The 19,296-nt window shown below is 53.4% G+C and overlaps 6 protein-coding genes across 6 annotated transcripts; 4 read left to right on the top strand and 2 right to left on the bottom strand.

Moving 5' to 3' along the window:
* Positions 1–498: 498 nt before the first annotated feature.
* MFIFM68171_09663 (uncharacterized protein) lies at positions 499–861 on the top strand (the record flags this gene model as incomplete). The annotated part of the gene is made up of 3 exons (XM_071065082.1): positions 499–597; positions 669–725; positions 793–861. 3 exons carry the CDS (start codon positions 499–501, stop codon positions 859–861), a joined length of 225 nt encoding a protein of 74 aa, XP_070921183.1.
* A 501-nt stretch (positions 862–1,362) lies between these two features.
* On the top strand, positions 1,363–3,562 carry MFIFM68171_09662 (uncharacterized protein; the record flags this gene model as incomplete). Its single annotated transcript, XM_071065081.1, has 4 exons — positions 1,363–1,646; positions 1,704–2,910; positions 2,981–3,175; positions 3,263–3,562. The coding sequence occupies 4 exons, from the start codon at positions 1,363–1,365 to the stop codon at positions 3,560–3,562; spliced, it is 1,986 nt and encodes a 661-aa protein (XP_070921182.1).
* Positions 3,563–4,484: 922 nt separating this feature from the next.
* Positions 4,485–7,377, top strand: MFIFM68171_09661 (uncharacterized protein; the record flags this gene model as incomplete). Its single annotated transcript, XM_071065080.1, has 5 exons — positions 4,485–5,045; positions 5,115–5,458; positions 5,526–5,698; positions 5,769–7,224; positions 7,284–7,377. The coding sequence occupies 5 exons, from the start codon at positions 4,485–4,487 to the stop codon at positions 7,375–7,377; spliced, it is 2,628 nt and encodes an 875-aa protein (XP_070921181.1).
* A 631-nt stretch (positions 7,378–8,008) lies between these two features.
* On the bottom strand, positions 8,009–9,616 carry MFIFM68171_09660 (uncharacterized protein; the record flags this gene model as incomplete). The annotated part of the gene is made up of 2 exons (XM_071065079.1): positions 8,009–9,397; positions 9,458–9,616. 2 exons carry the CDS (start codon positions 9,614–9,616, stop codon positions 8,009–8,011), a joined length of 1,548 nt encoding a protein of 515 aa, XP_070921180.1.
* A 1,164-nt stretch (positions 9,617–10,780) lies between these two features.
* MFIFM68171_09659 (uncharacterized protein) lies at positions 10,781–14,568 on the bottom strand (the record flags this gene model as incomplete). Its single annotated transcript, XM_071065078.1, has 13 exons — positions 10,781–10,807; positions 10,869–10,970; positions 11,021–11,171; positions 11,225–11,410; positions 11,479–12,322; positions 12,386–12,564; positions 12,617–12,647; positions 12,718–12,847; positions 12,902–12,971; positions 13,030–13,128; positions 13,178–13,758; positions 13,815–13,900; positions 13,959–14,568. 13 exons carry the CDS (start codon positions 14,566–14,568, stop codon positions 10,781–10,783), a joined length of 3,096 nt encoding a protein of 1,031 aa, XP_070921179.1.
* A 576-nt stretch (positions 14,569–15,144) lies between these two features.
* MFIFM68171_09658 (uncharacterized protein) lies at positions 15,145–19,055 on the top strand (the record flags this gene model as incomplete). The annotated part of the gene is made up of 7 exons (XM_071065077.1): positions 15,145–15,640; positions 15,712–16,086; positions 16,140–16,706; positions 16,759–16,864; positions 16,919–17,173; positions 17,221–17,645; positions 17,704–19,055. 7 exons carry the CDS (start codon positions 15,145–15,147, stop codon positions 19,053–19,055), a joined length of 3,576 nt encoding a protein of 1,191 aa, XP_070921178.1.
* Positions 19,056–19,296: the final 241 nt, after the last annotated feature.

The raw sequence follows: 19,296 nt of genomic DNA, 5'->3' as shown, positions 1-19,296 counted from the left end.
AACCGCTGGCCAGACCGGCGGCAGTCATTAGAGTGCCTTGAATTCCATGACAAGAATTGCCACTAGCTTGCAGCACCGACTCTCTCGGTCTTAAAGGACATGTACTACAGGCCGCCCTGCGTTTGGTCGCAATGACTCTTTTGAATTGCCATCGTCGACAGCAGCTGCCAAGATAAGGTACTGACAGTATCTGCGGCAGGAGGGCGATTGCTAGGCCCAACTGCACGGTCACGAATCACAACGGAAAGGGGAAGGGTTACATTTATGCAAGGCATTGGTGTCTTGTCAGACCGGGAACATATCTCCGGGGCGGGGGCCAAGCTTGCCGACCAACGAGAGCCAACGAGGCTCCCCAAGTTTGTGCGTTGCTGCCCTGCGAGTCTGGCACCAAGGGAGCGGGGCAGAATCAGGTTAAATACGCGGACTCGGTGCATGTGGGACGGCCCTCTCCTACATTGCTTTGCGTCCCTGGTCAACGGGTTGGGCAAGGAGGCGAAGATGGTTCAAGACTCGTTTTCTACCTACCGTCTCCGGGCGGACGCTCTCGAGGAATATCTGCGTAAGGTGTTTCCCGAACACGCGGATTTCAAGGTTAAAGTGAGACAGGCTCCTTTCCTTTTCCATCGATCGGTGGCATGGATAATTAGTTGCTGACAATGGCCACAAAGCTCTCCGCAGATGGCAGAGAATTCTACACGTTTGACGTGCCGCAACCCCTGACAAAAGTCAGTGTCATTCTGCTTTATTTATATGTTAGCGCAGGCCCGTGACGTGGTTAACTTCTATAAGTAGACTCAAAGGGATGAAATTGAGGACAAGGTCAGATGGAAACCCCCTTCTGAAGACGAGGCATTCTTGTAGGCATCTAATCACTTTTGGGCGGTGTCGGAGGCCTGGTGCTGAGGGGCAGGTTTGTCGGGTGGCGCAGGGCTGTGCCCACATGAGTATAGACATGTACCATCTTAGCCTATTGGCGTGCTGAAGTTCGCGCGGACCAAATTGGACGCCTGCAATTGGAGCGCAATACGATTGTCAGCTGGGCTCTGGTGATACCAGGTGCCACATGCCGGAACGGGGCAAAGGTGTCGTAAAGCCACAGGAGACTACCTGATTGATTGGCTACAGAGCCCCATCTGTGGCAGTCTGCCCTGGCGAAATTGGGTCGGGCCCCTCAACCTCCTCACTCTCCCTCATCAGGAGCCTCGTAGCTACTAAGACCTCTTAAACTTTGACAGCACCGGTTTGGTATATCCATCCTGGAAGACGAGAGCAACGGTGCCAGGTCTCTGTTCTTTCCCCAAAGGGATCTTGAACTAGTATTTGCCTTGGTTGGGGTTTTTTTTTTTCTTCTGACACAACAAAATGGCACAACCCAATGATCTCTTAGCGCAATTCGAAGCATGCTGCCAGCAGTCAAATGAGTACCCCCTGAACATCCTAAGAACCGAGGTTTTCAGTCATACAAAGAAGGCTCTCCAAACACGGCTGGACCAAGGAGGTCTATTCCACGACTCGTACCGCTTACTTTACGTCCTCGATCTCTGCGACAACGCAACATCGTTTGAGCCGGCACCGAGACTTGACGATGTTGATACACTTCGCAAGATCCTCAGAAAGACAGGCAAAGATCCCTGGTGGAGATTCATGTTAGCCGACTCCCCTTCTCTTGCCGCTCCCGCCGGACATTGCTGACCGTCACTAAGCTTTCTGCACTCGAAGTCCTCCCGAGACCGCCTAGGCTGTTCTCGGGAGCAGCTCACGCTGCTTCTGACGCATCACCAAGTCATGCCATCTTTTTTAGACTTTGTTTTTATGTTTAAGGCCCGGCAACATCCACTCAGCCATGCCTTCTTCAGAGCGGAGAATTATGTTGAGGCCGGCAGCCAGACTCTCCGTCTCCTGAATCTAGGGAGGTCGGGTGTCCAAATCCAGCACGCCTTCAACCTCCTCACGGTCGAAAAGAGCCCGCAAGACAGGAACCCGTGGCCTCTGCGTCACGCATCGTTATACCACTCGCTAGACCTCGAGACGGGTCGGTCCGTGTTTATATTCCTAAAAGGCAACCGCGAGCTGTCGAAGCGTGTGAAAGAAGCGACTGAGAGAAGCAGGCACTTACAACCAGACACGCCCAGGACACCCGAGCAGTCCCTGGTTGCAAGCTTGCAGGTCCACCTTATTATGCTGGAGTGGTGCGCCGAGAACTGGAGTGAGTACATTGACGACATGGAGGAGACGCTACGGTCCAAGTCTGTAGCGGCCAAGGTGGCTCCTGTGGCCGACGTTACCAACCCCGTGCACCTTGCCGGGAGCCTCTCCAGGCACGGCAGCGGCTTGCCCGGCCGGGGCACTATGAGGACTATAGGCTCCCGCCAAGGGACGATGCAAAGCACGGCATCCAGCCCGGCAACTCTGGGTCAGGTTAGCCAGCAAGACGGCCCTCCGCCGGCCTCGCCGGCCTCGCCGGAGCCGCGGAGCCCCGCGTCACCGCGCCGCACTAGCGCGCGAACATTGTCGGGATTCCTACGGCGTGCATCCGGCCTGGAGAACCGGCCAGCTTTTTCGCCCGGCAATGAAGACATTAAAGAGGAGCCCGACCCGCTGATCAGCAAGCTGGCGGAAATCGAGGATCGGTTCTCGTTTGGCGAGCTACAGAGGCTCAGCCTAAACGGCGACGAGATTGATCGGTCCCTCATGGCGCTCGAGCAGAGCAAAGAGGTCATTGCGCAAGTCGAAGAGCAGTACAAGACGGTGGCTTCATCGCATGCGTTCACAACGCTCCTGAAGCAGGAGAAATACGGAGGAGACCTCGCAAACTTCTACCGTCGCGTGCGCAACATCAGCCGAGATTTAGATGTGTACCGCCGTCGCCTTCTCAATCTTTCGCGCACTGTCGAAAAGGATAAACAGATCGTAAGTGGCCTTGCAGCTGCGGTGAATCACCAGGTTGTAGCCGCGTTGCTCACCGTCAGTGCCTCTCCAGTTTGAATCCTTAAACCAGCACACTAGTATCCAGACATCCAAGGCGTTCCAGATGCTGGCGCAGACTTCGACCGATCAGATGATGGAGTGGACCGAGAAGATGCACACAATCGCCATCAAGACGAAGCAGGAGACGCTCTCGATGCACGTCATCACCATCTTCACCCTCATCTTCCTCCCGGGCACCTTCATCGCGGTAAGATCTTACCAGAGCCACCGGGGGGCGCAGTGGAGCGGCGCGACGGTTCATGACACTCTTCTGACGGCGGCTTCCCGTGCCCAGACCTTCTTCAGCAGCGGCGTGCTCCACTGGGACGAGGACGGCAAGCTCGGCTCGGACTGGGTAGTGCGCGGCGAGGGCATCCGGCTCTTCTTGTCTATCTGCCTGCCGATGATGGCCATTATTATTGCCGGCTGGGCCGTCATGTATGGGGTCGCCCGGCGTTGGGCACGCAGGCACCGCCAGAAACTCGGGTTGCCCGACGGATATGCGGATGAGAAGGGAGTCTTGTTTAAGTCGCAGCAGGTGCCGGTGGGTGAGCAGGGAAAGGGCGGCGCCAGCCTTGGGATCGTGCCCACATAAGGTAATAAGGTAATCAAGGTAATCAAGGTAATCATACGGTAATCAGAGCGTTGTTTGGCGTAGGTACCTCACCTTATCTTTATTTTGTTTTCTGATCCGGTATCCAAACCTAGGAAAGGTGAGAAGCATACCTACCTTGGGTATGCACGAGTGATTTAGGATTGAACGAGCACGGAACTTCAGGCAAGGTAGGTACTGTACATACAATAAGTGCCTGACCTCTGGGTGCTAGCGTCTGGGGGCATGGCGTGATTTTCTAAAAGCGCCAACGCTTGATATGCAACTTTGAGGCTGTGCAGCCAATGTGCCCCTCGCCAAGACTCCCCAGGCTACACAAAACAACCTCCCGGCTACCACTGTATGTACATGTACAGCACCAGTGCGTCACATGCACCCGGAAACCAGGAACCGCGTCTCCGGTTTAATTCTGCTCAAGAGGGCCCTTGGCCAGATATTTGGGCTTGATGATCAGCTCACTTGAGTTAGGTTAAGGTCCCAGCGGTCCCATATATGATATATCTCGCCAACAGCCTTGCCGTGTTCCTAAGGTCTGCTGTAGCTGGGGGTGGGTTTTGGCGGTAAGCGCCCACACACATTTTTTGCCACCCGTCCTGCAGGCGGGTTCTTGCGCCTCCACGAACTGCTCTCAGAATCGGGGACAAGGCTCTGGCTGAAGAGAAGCATATTTCAGGTCAATGCAGGTTCCCCCTCCCGTAAACCACATGATTAAGGTTTCCTCTGTCTCGCTGATTTTCCTCGCTCTCATTTCCCTCTGTCGCTCCAGTCCCAGTTACCCAAGTGTATGGCGAATTTTTCGGGTCGCCGAGGCGGGTTTCCTAGGACGCTGTCCAGCTCTTAGCTGCCATTCGAGAATTCATATCACAGCTCCCCCTCCGCCCCCGCACTCTGTCGCAGCTCCGCCATGGCCGACCAGAGCATTGACCCGGATCCTTTTTCCGAATTTACTGACTTCGTCGCCCGCACAGAAGACGCGCACATCGGCCACGACATCGCAGGAAACCCCAAGGAGTACATACCATTGAGCGCTCTCAAGGGGTACTGGACGCCGCGCCGAGTTTCTCGCGTGGTTCGCGCCGTTCACGGCCATCTCAACGTCGACATTGGCATCATCAGACAGAACTATCTGCGAGTCCTTTCCACGCTCGCCTACATCGGACCAAACGCCGTCGGCAACCTACCAGCGTTGTTCATCCGCCGCAACATCTCGGACGACAGGTTTCCGCTGCGCCACCAGCCCAGCGAGTGGCCCAACGAGAAATTCTACCGTGATATCTTCCACGACATCTCGGCCTATCAGTGGCAGTTCTTTCCGCTCCACTTCACTCGTAGCCAGCTTCAGGACTGCCATCTTGACGATAAATGCATCCTACCCATCGATGGGCTCCACCAGATCGCTCATAGCAGCGCCGCGAGCATCCACAAGACCGCCATCCACGATGAATTTAACAATCTAGTGCCGCGCGTAGGTTCACCTATCCTCAAGCAGCATTCTTCTCCCTCTCATTTTTCACTAACACGGGACGGTCGCTAGGATGAACACGGTTGCCCCTCCAAACGGACCTTTGTCGTCAAGGCCTACCACAACAAAAAATACGAAGACTATTACGCCAACGAGCTGCGCGCATTACGGGGACTCAACATCAACCCTTCACCGAACGTGGTCGAATTCTACGGTGCCTTCCAACAGCTTGGGTCGTACTGCCTGATACTCGAATACGTCGACGGTGGAGATCTGGGCGAGTTCTTCAAAAATACACCGAAGCCCCCCACCGCCGAAGATGTCGAAACATTTTGGAAGAGTCTATTTCAGCTGTTCAACGGACTGGGCAGGATCCACGAGCTCATCTCGTACGAGAACGACGAGGTGATCAGGGGGTAAGAACGCATCTGTCGTACGCCTTGACACAAGCACAATCCATGCTAATCTCAAGCGAGGGGACAGCATCCACGAAGACATTCGGCCAGAAAATATTCTTCTTATGAAGGGCGCATCGGGCTCCCATTACGATTTCACGCCAAAGATCGCCGACTTTGGTCTTCATAGCCGCGTCAGAACCGCTAAGGAGTACGGCAGTGGGTCCGTGGGGTTGGATCACTATGGGAACCAGCGCTTCAGTGAGCCCGCCCCGCTACGGTATCTTTGTTCGAATCGTCTTGCTGATGTCGCGATAATCAATATCTCTAGGCTCACCTGAGTGCAGTCACCACACGACTCAACGTCAGAGAGGAATCAACATGATCAATACATCAGCAGACATCTTCTCCACCGGGGCTGTCTTGAGTCATACGGTAGCTTGGGTTATTGGGGGTGTCCGGATGCAACAAAACTACTTCGAGTCACGCAAGGCCTACCACGAGACATATCTGACCAGGTTCCTGGGCAGCGGCTACGAGGGCTGCTTTCACGACAGCATCGAACCCCTCCCTATCGTTGCGCAGGAACATAGGAAATTTGAGCGACACTGCGATCCTTGCGACAAGGTCACTCCATTTGTGCTGGGCTTGATTGAAAAGCACATGCTTATCCGGGTCCCCAAAGACCGGTGGCGGGCGAAGGATATCCTAGAAAGATTTGAGCAGTTCATGATGTCTCCGCCCGCTCATCACCCTCCCTCCCCACCGATGACCTCCCCTACCTCCAAACCGCTATTTACTGCCTCGTCTGTGACGGCTTCATCTCCTGTATGGTCGGAAGGGCTAGCTTCGTCGAGAACCAACGACCCTGTGCCAGTCACCGATGCCAGCCGTCTCGTTTCTGTGGATTCAGAGCCTACTCGAAGACCTCCTCTTCTGATCACTGTCCCGCCACATGACAACCACGCTGATGGCAAAGCGGCCGGTCCGCCCCAGCTCCAGCGCGACGACTCCAGGCTCACCGTTGACAACGCCTCATCCAGCTCTCGCCCACCGCCGTCCGGCACCTCACCCAACACAACTCCCAACCCCTCACCCATCTCCTCCATAGGCCCCAGCATTTTTGTGCCCCAGATGATCGACTTCCACACCGCCAGCCGCGCCGGCAAGCCGGTGGACCCGGACACGGCGCGCCTCGTCGAGCACCTCGAGCACAACCTCGGGGGGCGCGACCAGCTCTTCTTCATCGACGACTCGCACGGCATGAGCGAGCACCAGGGGGCGATCCGGGACGGGTTCCGGGCGCTGGCGTGCATCGCCAAGCGGCTGGACCCGGACAAGGTGGAGCTGGTGTTCGCGTCGCGGCCGTGGCGGGTGCACCGGGCGCGGCGGACGCGCCGGCTGCGCGAGCTCGTCGAGAAGTGCGAGTACCTCGGCGAGCCGCACCTCATGGAGGGCCGCGTGGCCGAGCTGATCGACCGCGTCATCATCCCGCGCCTGCCGCTGCGCGTCTGCGGCTTCAACGTGAACCCGTTGGCGCGCCACAAGGTCAGCGTCTACATCTTCACCGACGGCAACTGGGCCGACGCGCGCACCCCGACGGGCCGGTCCGCGAGCACCGACGACGCGTGCGGCGTGGAGACGCAGGTCCGGAGGCTGATCGAGAAGATGAAGAAGCGGAAGCTGGACCGCAGCGAGGTCAGCCTGCACTTTGTTCGGTTCGGGGATAATGAGAACGGCCGGCGGTATTTGCAGAGGCTGGATGACTTTGGCGGGGCAGAGCGCTGGTGAGTTGTTGGTATCCATGCCACTGAAAGTCGTGCGTCCCACTGACAGGAGCCGCTAGGGACATTGTCGATGTTAAACATATAAGGAGCAACGTCGCGAGCATGATCCTTGGGCCGCTGAGCCGCGAGAACGACAGGATCCCGGGTGGTTAGGTAGCGAATTCTTTCGGCGTCACGGAGATATTTCTCTGTGCTTGATCGTCAGTAATGGGTCACTGGGAAGGCGTTAGATACCAGGGGTGGATTTGTGCTGTTATTGTCATCCTCAGGTTTGACTCTTTCTATTCCTATAGCATACGTATCAGTATGCCCTCTCATCTGTAGCTCTAGTGGGGGAAGCATTTTTACAGATGTTGAATCAGTACCAATGCATACATCCATTCGCATCGGCAGGTGACATGCGATGCAGGTACTAATTTGGAACCCGGGCTAGGGTTTTACTTTCTTCACACAGCCGATGAGCTGTCGCTGGAAGTGTTGACCAACGATGTGTTCGGAACTGGGGATCTGGATATCTAGGAGCACGGCCCAAACGTTACACCTTCATGTACCTTAGGGTATAGAGTACCTTAATTATCGGCCCTCGCATTCATTGCCGGCCCGACAGGAGCCTAATCAAACTGATGGAGCTATACATAGCGAAGAATGCATTCTGTCTCTGTACTCGCCACTTGCCACTTTCAAACATACCCCAGCTTTCCCAACTAGTCATAGTCAAACCTAAAGAGCCAACAGCCTGTGCTTCTCTTGCAATTCCGCATCATAGCTTGGCTTGACCAAGGCATCATACGCTAGGCGCAGTTGCCGCCGGCGCTTTCCCCCAGCTGTTGCCTCTGAGCATGTCCCGACACTCCGCACAAGCGAGCATCCGGCAACCGGGACAGCGGAAAGCAAATTTCGGTGTTGAACGTAGACAGTTCTGGCATTCGTGACTCCCAAGTTCATGCTCCCACCACCTCTTGTGCAGACAGTGCGCGGACTGCCCCTTCGACGAACCAGTGGCCCCTCCTCCCCGGCCGCCGCCACCCTTTGCCCCTCTGCCCCTCCCCCGATTGTCCCCATGCCCGCCTCGACTCGCTCCTGGCTTCGCTGAGGCTTGTCCTTCTTTCTTTCCATTGTCCTTGTCCCCAGCTGCCGATTCCCACTGCTCAGAATAACCTTTGAGCTCCTCCTCTCTTCTCCGTTTTGCCGCTGCTTCTCTAGCCTTCAAAGCCGCACGCCTCCGTTCCAGCATTTCAGAAAGCTGCTTCCGTGCCTCCTCTTCTCTTCTCCTAGCCTCGGCTTCTCTCCTCGTTTCCGCCAGCTTTTCCGCCACCAGACGTCTAAGATTCTCCAGCCGCTCCTCCTCCTGCCTCCTCTTATCCTCGACTTCTTTCGCCTTTCTAGCCGCCGCTTCTTTTCGCATGCGCTCGACGGATTCGCGGAGCTCCTGCTCTCGCCTCCGCTTAGCCTCAGCCTCCCGCTTAGCCTCGGCCTCGCGCCTCGCCCGTTCCTCCTCTTGCCTCCGCGCCGACTCCCTCTCCCGACGCACCCGCTCCGCCTCTGCCTCCCTCGCCGCCTGCTGCTGCCGAGCTTGCTCCTGGCGGGCCTGCTCCCTTGCCTGCGCTTTCTCCGCCGAAGACCGGTCCCTTAGCGCGCTGGTGATCTCCGCCTCGAGATCGTCGATCCGGCTCTGGAGTCTGTCGGCGCTCATCTGGAGACGCGCTCGCTCGGCCTCCCGCACGATCCGTCCCGTGTTGCGCTCGGTGGCGCGCCGCGACCGGGCTTCCCTTTCCTCGGCGGATAGCGACGTGCCGAAGAGGTAGCCGAACCAGGTGTTCCGGGCCGCATCTTCCTGCTCGTCCTTGCGCGCCTCCTCTTGTAGCTTGCCGAGCGCGGCTTTGCAGCGTTGGAGCGCCCGGTTCGCTTCGAACAGGTCTCTATCGAGCGCGGCCTTCTTCTGGCGCAGCTCCTGGACCTTCTGGTCCAGCCTTTGGATTTCTCGTGCGTACTTCTGGGCGTCGCCGGCGTTCTCCGCCCAATCTCCCGACTTTCCAGCGGCTCGTGGTGTGGATTTTGGATGATTCCCTGCGCTTGTCGTGGTCGCTCGTTTTGATCGAAGGGATGGATAGTGATAGAGGTTGTATAAACGTCTCGAGGCCGGTTCAACCAAAGTGGAGTAGGCGGCATGAAGCTGGGAGTAGTCGGGACGTCAGCGGAATGGCTTCTGTTTCTGCATCCTTGACCTGCTAACCAGCTGAAACTGAGCCGTGGCGTTGGGGTTGTTCCTGTTCTTGTCGGGATGGCGTATCTTTGCCAGCCGTCTGTAGTTAGACCTGATTTCGGCCTCAGTCGCGGCCTCCGCCACCTCGAGGACGGCGTAATAATCATCGACGATCTCTGTAGGCGCCATTCCGGTGTGGTTAGGGTCGTGCCATCACTCTTGGGCCAGGTCTAGGCAAAACTTTTGAGTTGGGCATCTGCCTCGAGCGGTTGCTTGTACCGGTTTACCAAGGTGATAGGCGGGGTAATGACTTGTGTAACAAGCCGGACCACTCTCTGCCACTCGGAAGCGTCCAAATTGTCTTCAGGGAACATACTCGGGTATGCAGTGAGGCCGACCGTGCTAATACTGCATATGGCCTGATGCATGAGAAATCCCATCAAACCTTCCAGTTGATAAGGAGCATTTCTTCCCGTAATTCAAAACAATATCATGCTCGTTGCCTTCAATGGGGGACGAAAAGTCGTGCTTATTTTGGAATCCTCTAAGTCACAATTAAGCCAGAACCAAGGGCGGTGGTAGTCCCTGCGATATTGTCCCTACCTTGATATGGGCCCTGGCGGTGGTTATTAGACTTAATAGCCTGGGCGATCAATAACACCTAATGTACCGTAAGGTACTTCTGTATGCTGATGGCAATGTCTCCACCATGGTACCGCAATTGGGTCTTGTCCCCTGACCGATTATTACAGTTTAGGTCGAAAATTTGGTGTTGGAGCCGCTGAATTTGGCTGGGCCGTATCGTCATTTTCTGCGGCATTGGTCGCGCGGGATGCTGGTCACTGTCGAGTACTTGGAACCTCCCTGCGCTGCTAGCTGCTCTAATTAATCTACCATATAGAACTGCTCCCTTGCTACACTCTAAGTGCTAAAAGAAAGGAGATAAAAATACGGGACTTAGAAGCAAGGACGACATGCTTAAGTTCCCAATAGCCAGGAGGAACAGGAACAGGGGAAATACAAGAGGCAAGGTAGTACTCTAATTTCGAATAGGGGGGTTATTTTGGCCATCTCTATATGACACCAATCCTGGGCCTACTTAGCTAGGTAGAGTTGAGGGAATTCCGAACTTGCTGCGGTACAGCCTTACCGTCAGTGGCAATGAAGGTGAGTAAGAGTGATCAAAGGTGAGTAAGGCCTCATCAGAGCCTGAGCAAGATCTGCACAATGATGAATCCCCAGGTTCGTCTCATATAACAGCCATTCAGGGGGTGCATTGTAGATTCATTCGACCTCAGAACAGACTCTTGCAAGAGGGAATGTTCACTCTGAGTGGAGGAAGCCATGCCCAATCTAGCCTTGTAAACACTCTTGAAGCATCTGGTTTTCGTCAGCAAAGCGACTCAGGACGTCAACTACTCCTTCAGTTGAACAGTCATACCTTCCATCTTTCGCCGCTGATGTCTCCGTCCTCAGCCTCATCAACGACGTTCATAGATTGCCTGATTAGCGAAAGTTTGGATTGCTGAATCCATTGGATATACTATTCTCCAGTTAGCATGTTGCTCTTGATGGTTTCCGTCGACAGCCTACCGTCTCGATGGATTTGAGAACGATATATCTCGTAACCGTGACACGTCTTTCCTGTCCTTTTCGGTGTACTCTGTCAACCGCCTGAGCCTCTGCCATAGGGCTCCAATGTGGTTCCATGATGTGCACGTTGTTCGCAGCCGTAAAATCAACGCTAATAGTGAGATTAGTCAGGGTTTCCACGGCTGCGTCACAAAAGGGCCATACCCTTCACCACAACTGCCAATGCTTGCCAGCATGACGGTGAACCCATCGTGACTGTTAAACTGCTGCAATGCCTTACGTCGCATGTCAAGGCTTGTCCGGCCGTCAATTCTCTGAACGGCGAAATCGTGTCGCTTCAATATCAGTTCGATGATGTCCAACATCTTGGTCCAGGAGCTGAAAATCACGCTGAGGATGTATTAGCCAATTCGATGAAAATATGAGCGTTAGCGTAGAATCCACTAGGGAGTACTGACCTTTTAGCCCCCAGCCCTTCTGTCTTTGCCTCCTGTTCCTTGCGCAGATTTTTAAGGAGGGCTTCTACTTTGGCGGAGGGCAGAACAGGTTCGACGATACTCGCTCTCCATCCCTCATTGTGCTTAGTTCCGTGGCCTTTATACCCCTTTAAGTATTTATTTGTCGCGTAGCAGGTCTCGCAAAGGGTGTTGCAGTGATCTGCTGCCGGTGAACGCGACTCTGGGCTCTCATCACCAGTCTCTCCCATGTCAATGCCACAGAGACTGCAACCTGCCGAGAATGCGGCTCCCAACTGCCAGCCGAATTCCGAGCTACTGCCCTGAAGCCAAGCTTCCAAGGCTTTAGGTGGCAAAAGAATTTTGCCGTGGTTGCAAATGAGCCGCAAGATGTTCATGTGAGAGAGAATGTTTCCCTCGCCTGCCCTGTTGACTCTGGCCTGTTTCTCGGTGTGGGTTCTAACTGCAATCTCGACAGTCTTTTTGCGGAAAAATTCGTATAGCGCTTCGTCCTCGCCGCGCAGGTTAACATATTCGATATTTTGGGCGGGTTCCAGGAGGCCTAGGTGCACGGCTGGGGACGCCTTTTTCCTCCGCAGACACGTCGCTCTGACCAAATCCCTGAGTCTCCTTATCCCCACTTGAGGACTTTCCTTGAGTGGGGAGGCGATCCAGTAATCAAACATTGCCTTGTCATCGAATTGTTGAACTCCGATGAAGGCTAGCAATGCGCCGTAGTCGTCGAGGGAATTGTGGATTGGGGTCCCGGACAGACACCAGCGATACTTAGCTTTGATTCCCATAGCGGCCTTGAATGCCAGAGACGAGCGGTTGCGAATATGGTGTGCTATTATTTCTCAGGGTCAGTGCAAGTACATAATCTAGTAGGTCGTCATACACTATCACGAACCTTCATCCAAGACCACCCGGAGCCATTTTTGAGTGAACAGTGGACCATCCGCCTCCCAATCAAATCGAAGGGTCTCGTATGTTGTAATGACTGCATCAAAATGTCGTAGCTGTGATGCTATCTGCCGCCGGCTCGAACCATGATATAGGCCAGCCTTCATTTTACCTGGAAGAACGTGTCTGAGAACGAGTTAGAGCTACGCGAGGACCTTGGGAGCTACAGGGTAGGTACCTGAAAATTTGATCTTGCCATGCGGTGATTGCTAAATTTGTGTAGACGGAATATCTGGTTTCAGCGTTGATGACCAATGACAGCTGGGGAAGACGCCTTACTGGACTTCGGTGTAATGATCAGCGTGCATTTAAGTCCGGGTTCTTCTTCGCTCGTGTTATGGCGATGAAGCTCGTCAAGTGAGGAGCAAATCAATGCAAGAATGCTCAGAGTCTTGCCAAGGCCCATTTCCTGAATTCCAATTTTAACTAACATTGCGGACGCAAGGCGAAATAGGAAACTTACATCTGCTAAGACGCCGCCGTAGGCCGGAACTGGCCTAGCCCGACAATTACCGGTGATGATGTGGCGGTACCTAGATGATAGAATCTCAGTGATTACGCATGTGGAGTCACGGGTGAGGACTTCGTTACTGGTTATCCGGCGCAGGACCCCAAAGCGTCGGGAAACGTGGATTGTCGACGATGCCACATTCCTTCTCGATCATCATAGCAAGAGCCGTAAGTTGATGGCTATCAGATCCGGTTAGAAAGAGAAAACGGATTTGACGTGAGCATATACCTCATTAATGTAGATGATAGCCGTGGACTAGGAACTGCAGTCACCGAGACACCGGTCCCTGGTTCTGCAAAGTCAAAAATGCGGAGAAGACGCGACAGGCTAATGTCGTCTAACCGGTCTACCTGCGATGAACTGGGATCACTTGTCGTTAAGGATAGCTCTTCCAGCTTCGGCATCTCGGAGCCTGGGCGCACAAGATAATGCGGATTAGAGTACTTGATGTTATCATTGCACTCATGCGCCGCTGGGTGCTGTAAAAACAAGCTGGCGTCGGATAGCTTGCTCCCAATGACCTTTTCGTCGCCTCTCATACCGTATATCACGATTCTGACCGGGCAGCATTTGGAAGATCTTAATTTCTGCTTGCGAGGCTCTGGCTCTGATCCTCGTTCCGGTGGCAACAGACGTGCTGAGAATCGTACTTTGAAATCATCGAGAAGACAGGAGAGAACTGGCGAGTTCAAGATGCCGGCATATTTGCCGGAATCTTGGAAGGTGAATTTGAGCATCTTGCCATATACCGATACATTGATCGGTGCAGCCTGGGGACCCGAGAATGAAGATATTGAGGTCGCGATGATCTTTGTATGTTAATTAGTCACGGATGATATGGACCATTCTCGCGACTGCAACTTACGACTCCAAAGCATACATCACATTCATACTCTATTACGCCATTGGCAGTTGAATGGGGGGTAATAGTGTCGCAGATAGATTCGAGTTCTAGGCGCAAGCCTGGTTAGCGGAATGGTCTGCCTTGTACTGTGGCCTGGGAAGTTACCGGGTACCGGGCGGGCACCACTGGAAACCGGTGTCTCAGAGCTCGGGAGGGGAGTCGAGAGATCGGAGCTACCCTCCCAAGATATCTGTTCAGCGGCATCTAATGCCAGCACTGGCGCGACGGTCCCCTGCATTGCAGCATCACTAATGCCGAGGCCTTGATGATATGCTGGGCTATCCATCTCAAAGCTAGCTGCAGCTAGGCTCGAAGGATATAACGGAGAAAAGTCAAGCATTTCTGCCGGTTCGCTGGAGCTCCCTGGACTTATGAAGGCGTTGCTAAGGTCCTGCACACTGGGTCCTGCATTCGCGTAACTGGGGTCAAATGTCCATGACTGGACTAGGGTCATGGTCGCGGGATCCGCTGCCCGCATGAAGGGCTCGTCCCATATACACGTAGTTTGGTCGGCAGCCAGGGTAGTTATGCCAAAGAGCAATGCATCATCGGTGGGGATGTTCTCAACATACTCGAGCCAGGGATCCGGTTCGGACACCGGCAAGGGATTTTGAAAAGGGAGCGAGCCGCACACATTCATACAAAGAGCCAAATTGGCGTCGCAATTTCCCTCGCCGAGATTGGGGTGCAGCGGTGTGCATGCCGAAAGGGCCATGCTCTGGGGCGTTGGGCCGTGAGAACCCACACGAAGCCTTTTCACTTCGGAGCTGCGGCCTTCGTGGGCCTCTAGGTGCCGTTTTTGGTTTGCCGGCGGCCATAGGGACTCCGATCTGTCAACCATTTCGTGCAAATGGATCGGTTTCGGGAAGAAAAAAAGACTGGGAGAGAATGGAGAGAGTGTCTAAGGTCAAAGCCAACAGCTTACAACATGCATTTCGAGATGAGGCAGATTTGAGATCTTGCGTGGCAACACAGCCCCGGAGTGGGCGTCTGTCTCGCGAAGAAAAACTGCGTGATGAAAGAATCGATCGTGTCTGATTGGAGCCACGTTGAAACGCAGGCGGAATGGGTGCTGGATGGCTGAGCTTCTCGGGGAAAAAACGCCCGTAGGCCCCGCAGCAAGATAATGTCGAAGCATAGCCCTTTTCATGGCCGACTCCTTCATTAGCGGTGGGCTGCGCTGGCAGGTCATCCTTCCTCGTGCACTTCTTGAGGTGACAGAACCGCACTTCTGTTCCATTTGGAGCTCCCAACCCAAGTTCATCCATTCTTGGAACTTGTCGCACCTAGGATGGCCACATCAATCAATCCAATCCAATCCACCTTTGAGAGGGCGGTTTTGGAATTCAAGAAGGATCTGAATGACGACGAAATTTACGACAAGATCAGCCAAGCTACGACCATAGACCAAGTCTACGCAGAGACAGACAAGCTCCAGGCTGAGCAAGCCGAGAATGGTCACCTCCGTCACTTGTCCAAGATCGAGCCCTACCTCACTCGGTTAGACGATTACGCTCAAGCAATTGGCATTTTTGTCCAAGCAAAACCAGACATTTTGGCTCTCATATGGGGTCCAATTGTTCTGCTTCTCCAATGGGCCAATGTCCTAAAGGCATCCTTTGACGCAATCGTCGATGCGGCTGCCGAAATCGGTATTGCGCTGCCTGAGTTCAAGCAGGCCGCCCTGCTCTTTCGCGAAAATGATCGTATCGGTGACGTCCTACTGTTCTTCTTCAAAGATATTATCGGATTTTACTCCATCGCATTACGCTTCTTCCGCCTCCCACGTCAGTTAAGCTCCTAGTCCGGCCGCGTCTGTTACGTGCAAAGCTGACTGAGGTGGCATCTGCTCTCACAGGCTGGAGATACGTCTTTGAGGTTCTGTGGCCTCAATACAGAGATAAGATTAAAGTCGTCAAGAAGAACATCGAGCGTCACACACTTCTGATGCGCAGAGATGTTCAATCAGAACATATCCAACAACAATACGAGGCTCGTGTCCGCGCTCTGGAACATTTCGACGTCACAGAGCGTGCCCACCGCCGCCAAGAGTATCAAAGCATCACGATCAATATGCGTCCGGAACTTTATGACGATAAACTGTATTGGGTGCAAAGCCGCGTATGCCAGGGAACAGGGAAATGGCTCCTGAAAAGCCCAGCCTTTACCGAATGGCTTGACGGCTCCGAGAGGTCAAAACGGTGTTTGTGGCTACAGGGTATTCCTGGATCAGGTATGTAGGACCTCATCGGCCAAAACAAACTAAAACTTATGCGTGAACTATAGGAAAAACGTTCCTAGCCAGCACGGTGATACAGAGTGCCCGAGACCGGGGAAAGGCACTCTTTGTTTTTCTCACGTACACCCTCGCCGACAAGACAACGGCATTGTCAGTTCTTCATTCACTGATATTTCAGCTCGCTTCCCAAGATGAGATGCTCCAATCCGTCGTTTGCGGATCAAGTCGCGAAACCCTGAAGAATAGCTTGGATGCCGCCCAAAAGCTTCTTTGCGACCTTCTCTTAACTTGCGCCGGTCCAGTCTATATCATGGTCGACGGCCTAGACGAAATTGGTGAACTGGAACGATGCTTGCTTGTCAAGCGTCTAAAGATTCTATTAGAGGCCTCGGAGGAATTACGAGTTTGTTTCAGTAGCAGACCAGAAGCCGATCTAAAAATGTGTCTAGCGGAGCAACCCAAATCAACGTTACGGGTGGATGCCGAAAATGCCGGAAGTATTCAAGTCTTTGTGAGCCGATGGACCGAAGATTGGGTTCGAGAGTGCCACGCCTCGGAAGAGTTTGCGGCTGAGATTCGGCGATTACTTGCTTCCTTGGCCTGGAAGTCAAAAGGTGGGTGGCCGAAAGACTTTTGAGTCAAGCACAGGGTGCTAACGAAATCCAGGGATGTTCCTCTATGCAAATGTTGTTCTAAGATCCGTTGAGTTCATGGATAGTATTTCCGAGATTGAAAATGAACTGAGGGTGCTACCGGAGGACCTCAACGCAGCGTGAGTACCCACTCGTCGTCATCAAATACCAACTGACGTTATTACAATACCTAGATACGAAAGGATCTTCCAGCGCATAAACGGACTACAATCAACCTTGAAAGAGAAAACCCGTAAGCTTCTCGGATGGATTGCCTGCACGCCGACGCCCTTGACGCCGCAAGAAATCCAGCATGCTCTGACTATTAGGTCAGGCGACAGAGAAGGAAAGTCTCCACTACTAGCGGACCTTCGGCTTGACAAAGTTTGCGGTCCAATAGTAGAGGTCGTTGACGATTACATTCAATTCGTCCACTTCACGGTCAAGGAGTCAGTTATATATATCCTGTCATCCGATATGACCTAACAAGACATAGGTACATCTCAAGCCCTCGCATTGTCGAGTGTATTGATATTCGCGCATCGATACTAAGCCTGGCAACCTGCTGTATAACGTACTTCTGCCAACAGCATCACGATCCAGAGTTACTTCTGGAAGAGATCAGCGATAACGCCCTGAAGCGAAAATACGTCTTCCACGAGTATGCCATTATCAATTGGATTAAGCTCGTAGAGCGCGCAAGCCAGCTTACCCCTGATACCACGGCGGCCTCTGATCTGACTCGCGCCCTTGGGATACTGCTTGAGGATCGAGGCAATCCCTGCTACATCGGTGACTTCGAGAGTTCGCAACCAGCGTTCAAACCGCTGAAAGGCGCGTCGCCTGAGCTTCACGCCATGTTGGACAAAGTTTACCAGTTTCGTCGCGAGTATTCAGCTTCGCAGCATAAAAGACAAGCTGGTACATATATTTCACCTGATCTTCTTTTATCTACATGCAGCAGCTAATGGAATGACAGGATCATCCTGGATAGATCTGGACCCTTTGACGATATCGAAGACATCAGTTCAGATCCACGAGGCTGTCGACTCTCTTCTAGATTGTCGAGACAGATCAGTTAACAGTTGCGACCTCTGTGACCACTGCCGTCTCCGCAGCATCTACGGTGCCCGACCCTTCAAGTGCAGCTTTGTGGACTGTCGGTACCGTCGTCTCGGGTTTGAAACCAGGGCTGCACGGCAGTCGCACGAAAAATACCACGACCGTCCCTGGAAATGCAGCGTTCCAACATGCGAGTTTGCAACCGGAGGATTTCTCTCGCGAAGTATGCGAGACGATCATTTGGATCGTTATCACCAGAAAAGAGAAACGGATCATATCCCTCGCGCAACCCAACCGGGTCTCGACCCAGACGAGATTCAGCCACTTCTCTTTGACCTTATCCAAACGGACAATGTCGAAGCCGTGAGAGCGTTATTACCCTTTTGGAATACCTGGCGACACATAGATGCCGAGGCTGAGCTTCTGCGATTGGCCGCTTCTGTTGGGTCGCCTACTCTAGTTGACATGCTCTTATCGGCAAATTTTCAATTTTATCGGTACATCCATATCAATGAAAGTTTACTTGAAATTTCAAAGATCGCCGCGGACCACAGCAATATCGAGACATTAGCTTATGCCTTAAAACGTAGCGCTACCAGCGACAAGACCTCGACCATCTGTTCTAAAATCTTCAGCAATATTCTGGATTCGGATTCGGAGGAAGCATACGACTTGTGGGAGGGATACGTGGACGATGAGCTAAAATTACGCCACACCACTCCAGGCTATCATGCATCTCAATTCGCCTCATATCGAATCCTCCAGAAAACAGCTGGGCATCCCGACAGAACACAAACTGTACTCAATCTATGGACGAAGAAGAGTATTTTGGAAGCTATGGGTCAAACATACTGTGGCGATACGCTAGTGGCTGTTGCTCAAACGAACTGCTCGATCGAAATGACAAAGCGGCTTCTCAAAATTGGCATAGGAGTCGACCACCGGCGGAGCTCCAAGTATTTAAGCGCGCTTCACCACGCCGCAAGAAAAACTTCCGCTGAGGCTGCCGAGTTGGCAAAGTTTCTTCTGCTTTGTGGCGCAGATCCCCAATTGACAGCCGAAAGAAGCAAAACAAGGATCTCGGACGAGAAGGGCGCGAAAAATATTTCCAAGCATTTGGGAGTAACTTGGGACGAGCTGGTGGTGCAGACCAAGAAGCAAAGGGAAGAAGTACTCAGCCGAAGGGGTCTCAAGCCGGACTCGGAGGAGGCTTTGAACGAATTTGCCCGATTGGTGACTTCACATCAGGATGCTTATACTGGCAGTTAAACTTGGGTGTTTCTCACAATATACTTCAATTTCCGCTCGAGTACACGCAAGCTGGGGCTGCCGAGCACCGAGACCAATATTACCGGGGCTATCACTGGATGATACCGCACATCTTGGTTCAGCGGCCAGAGTTCAAGGTCATTGCAAGAGAGATCTCATATCATACCCAGGGGGTTTGCTGGAAAACAGAACTATAATACGGCCTTGAACTCTGAGATTCTCCGGATAGGCACATTTGACA

Source organism: Madurella fahalii (genome assembly GCF_045866475.1).
Source record: "Madurella fahalii IFM 68171 DNA, scaffold_5, whole genome shotgun sequence".
Lineage (NCBI taxonomy): Eukaryota > Fungi > Ascomycota > Sordariomycetes > Sordariales > Madurella > Madurella fahalii.
The sequence above is the reverse complement of the archived record's forward strand: the minus strand, read 5'-3'. Positions and strand labels throughout refer to the sequence as shown.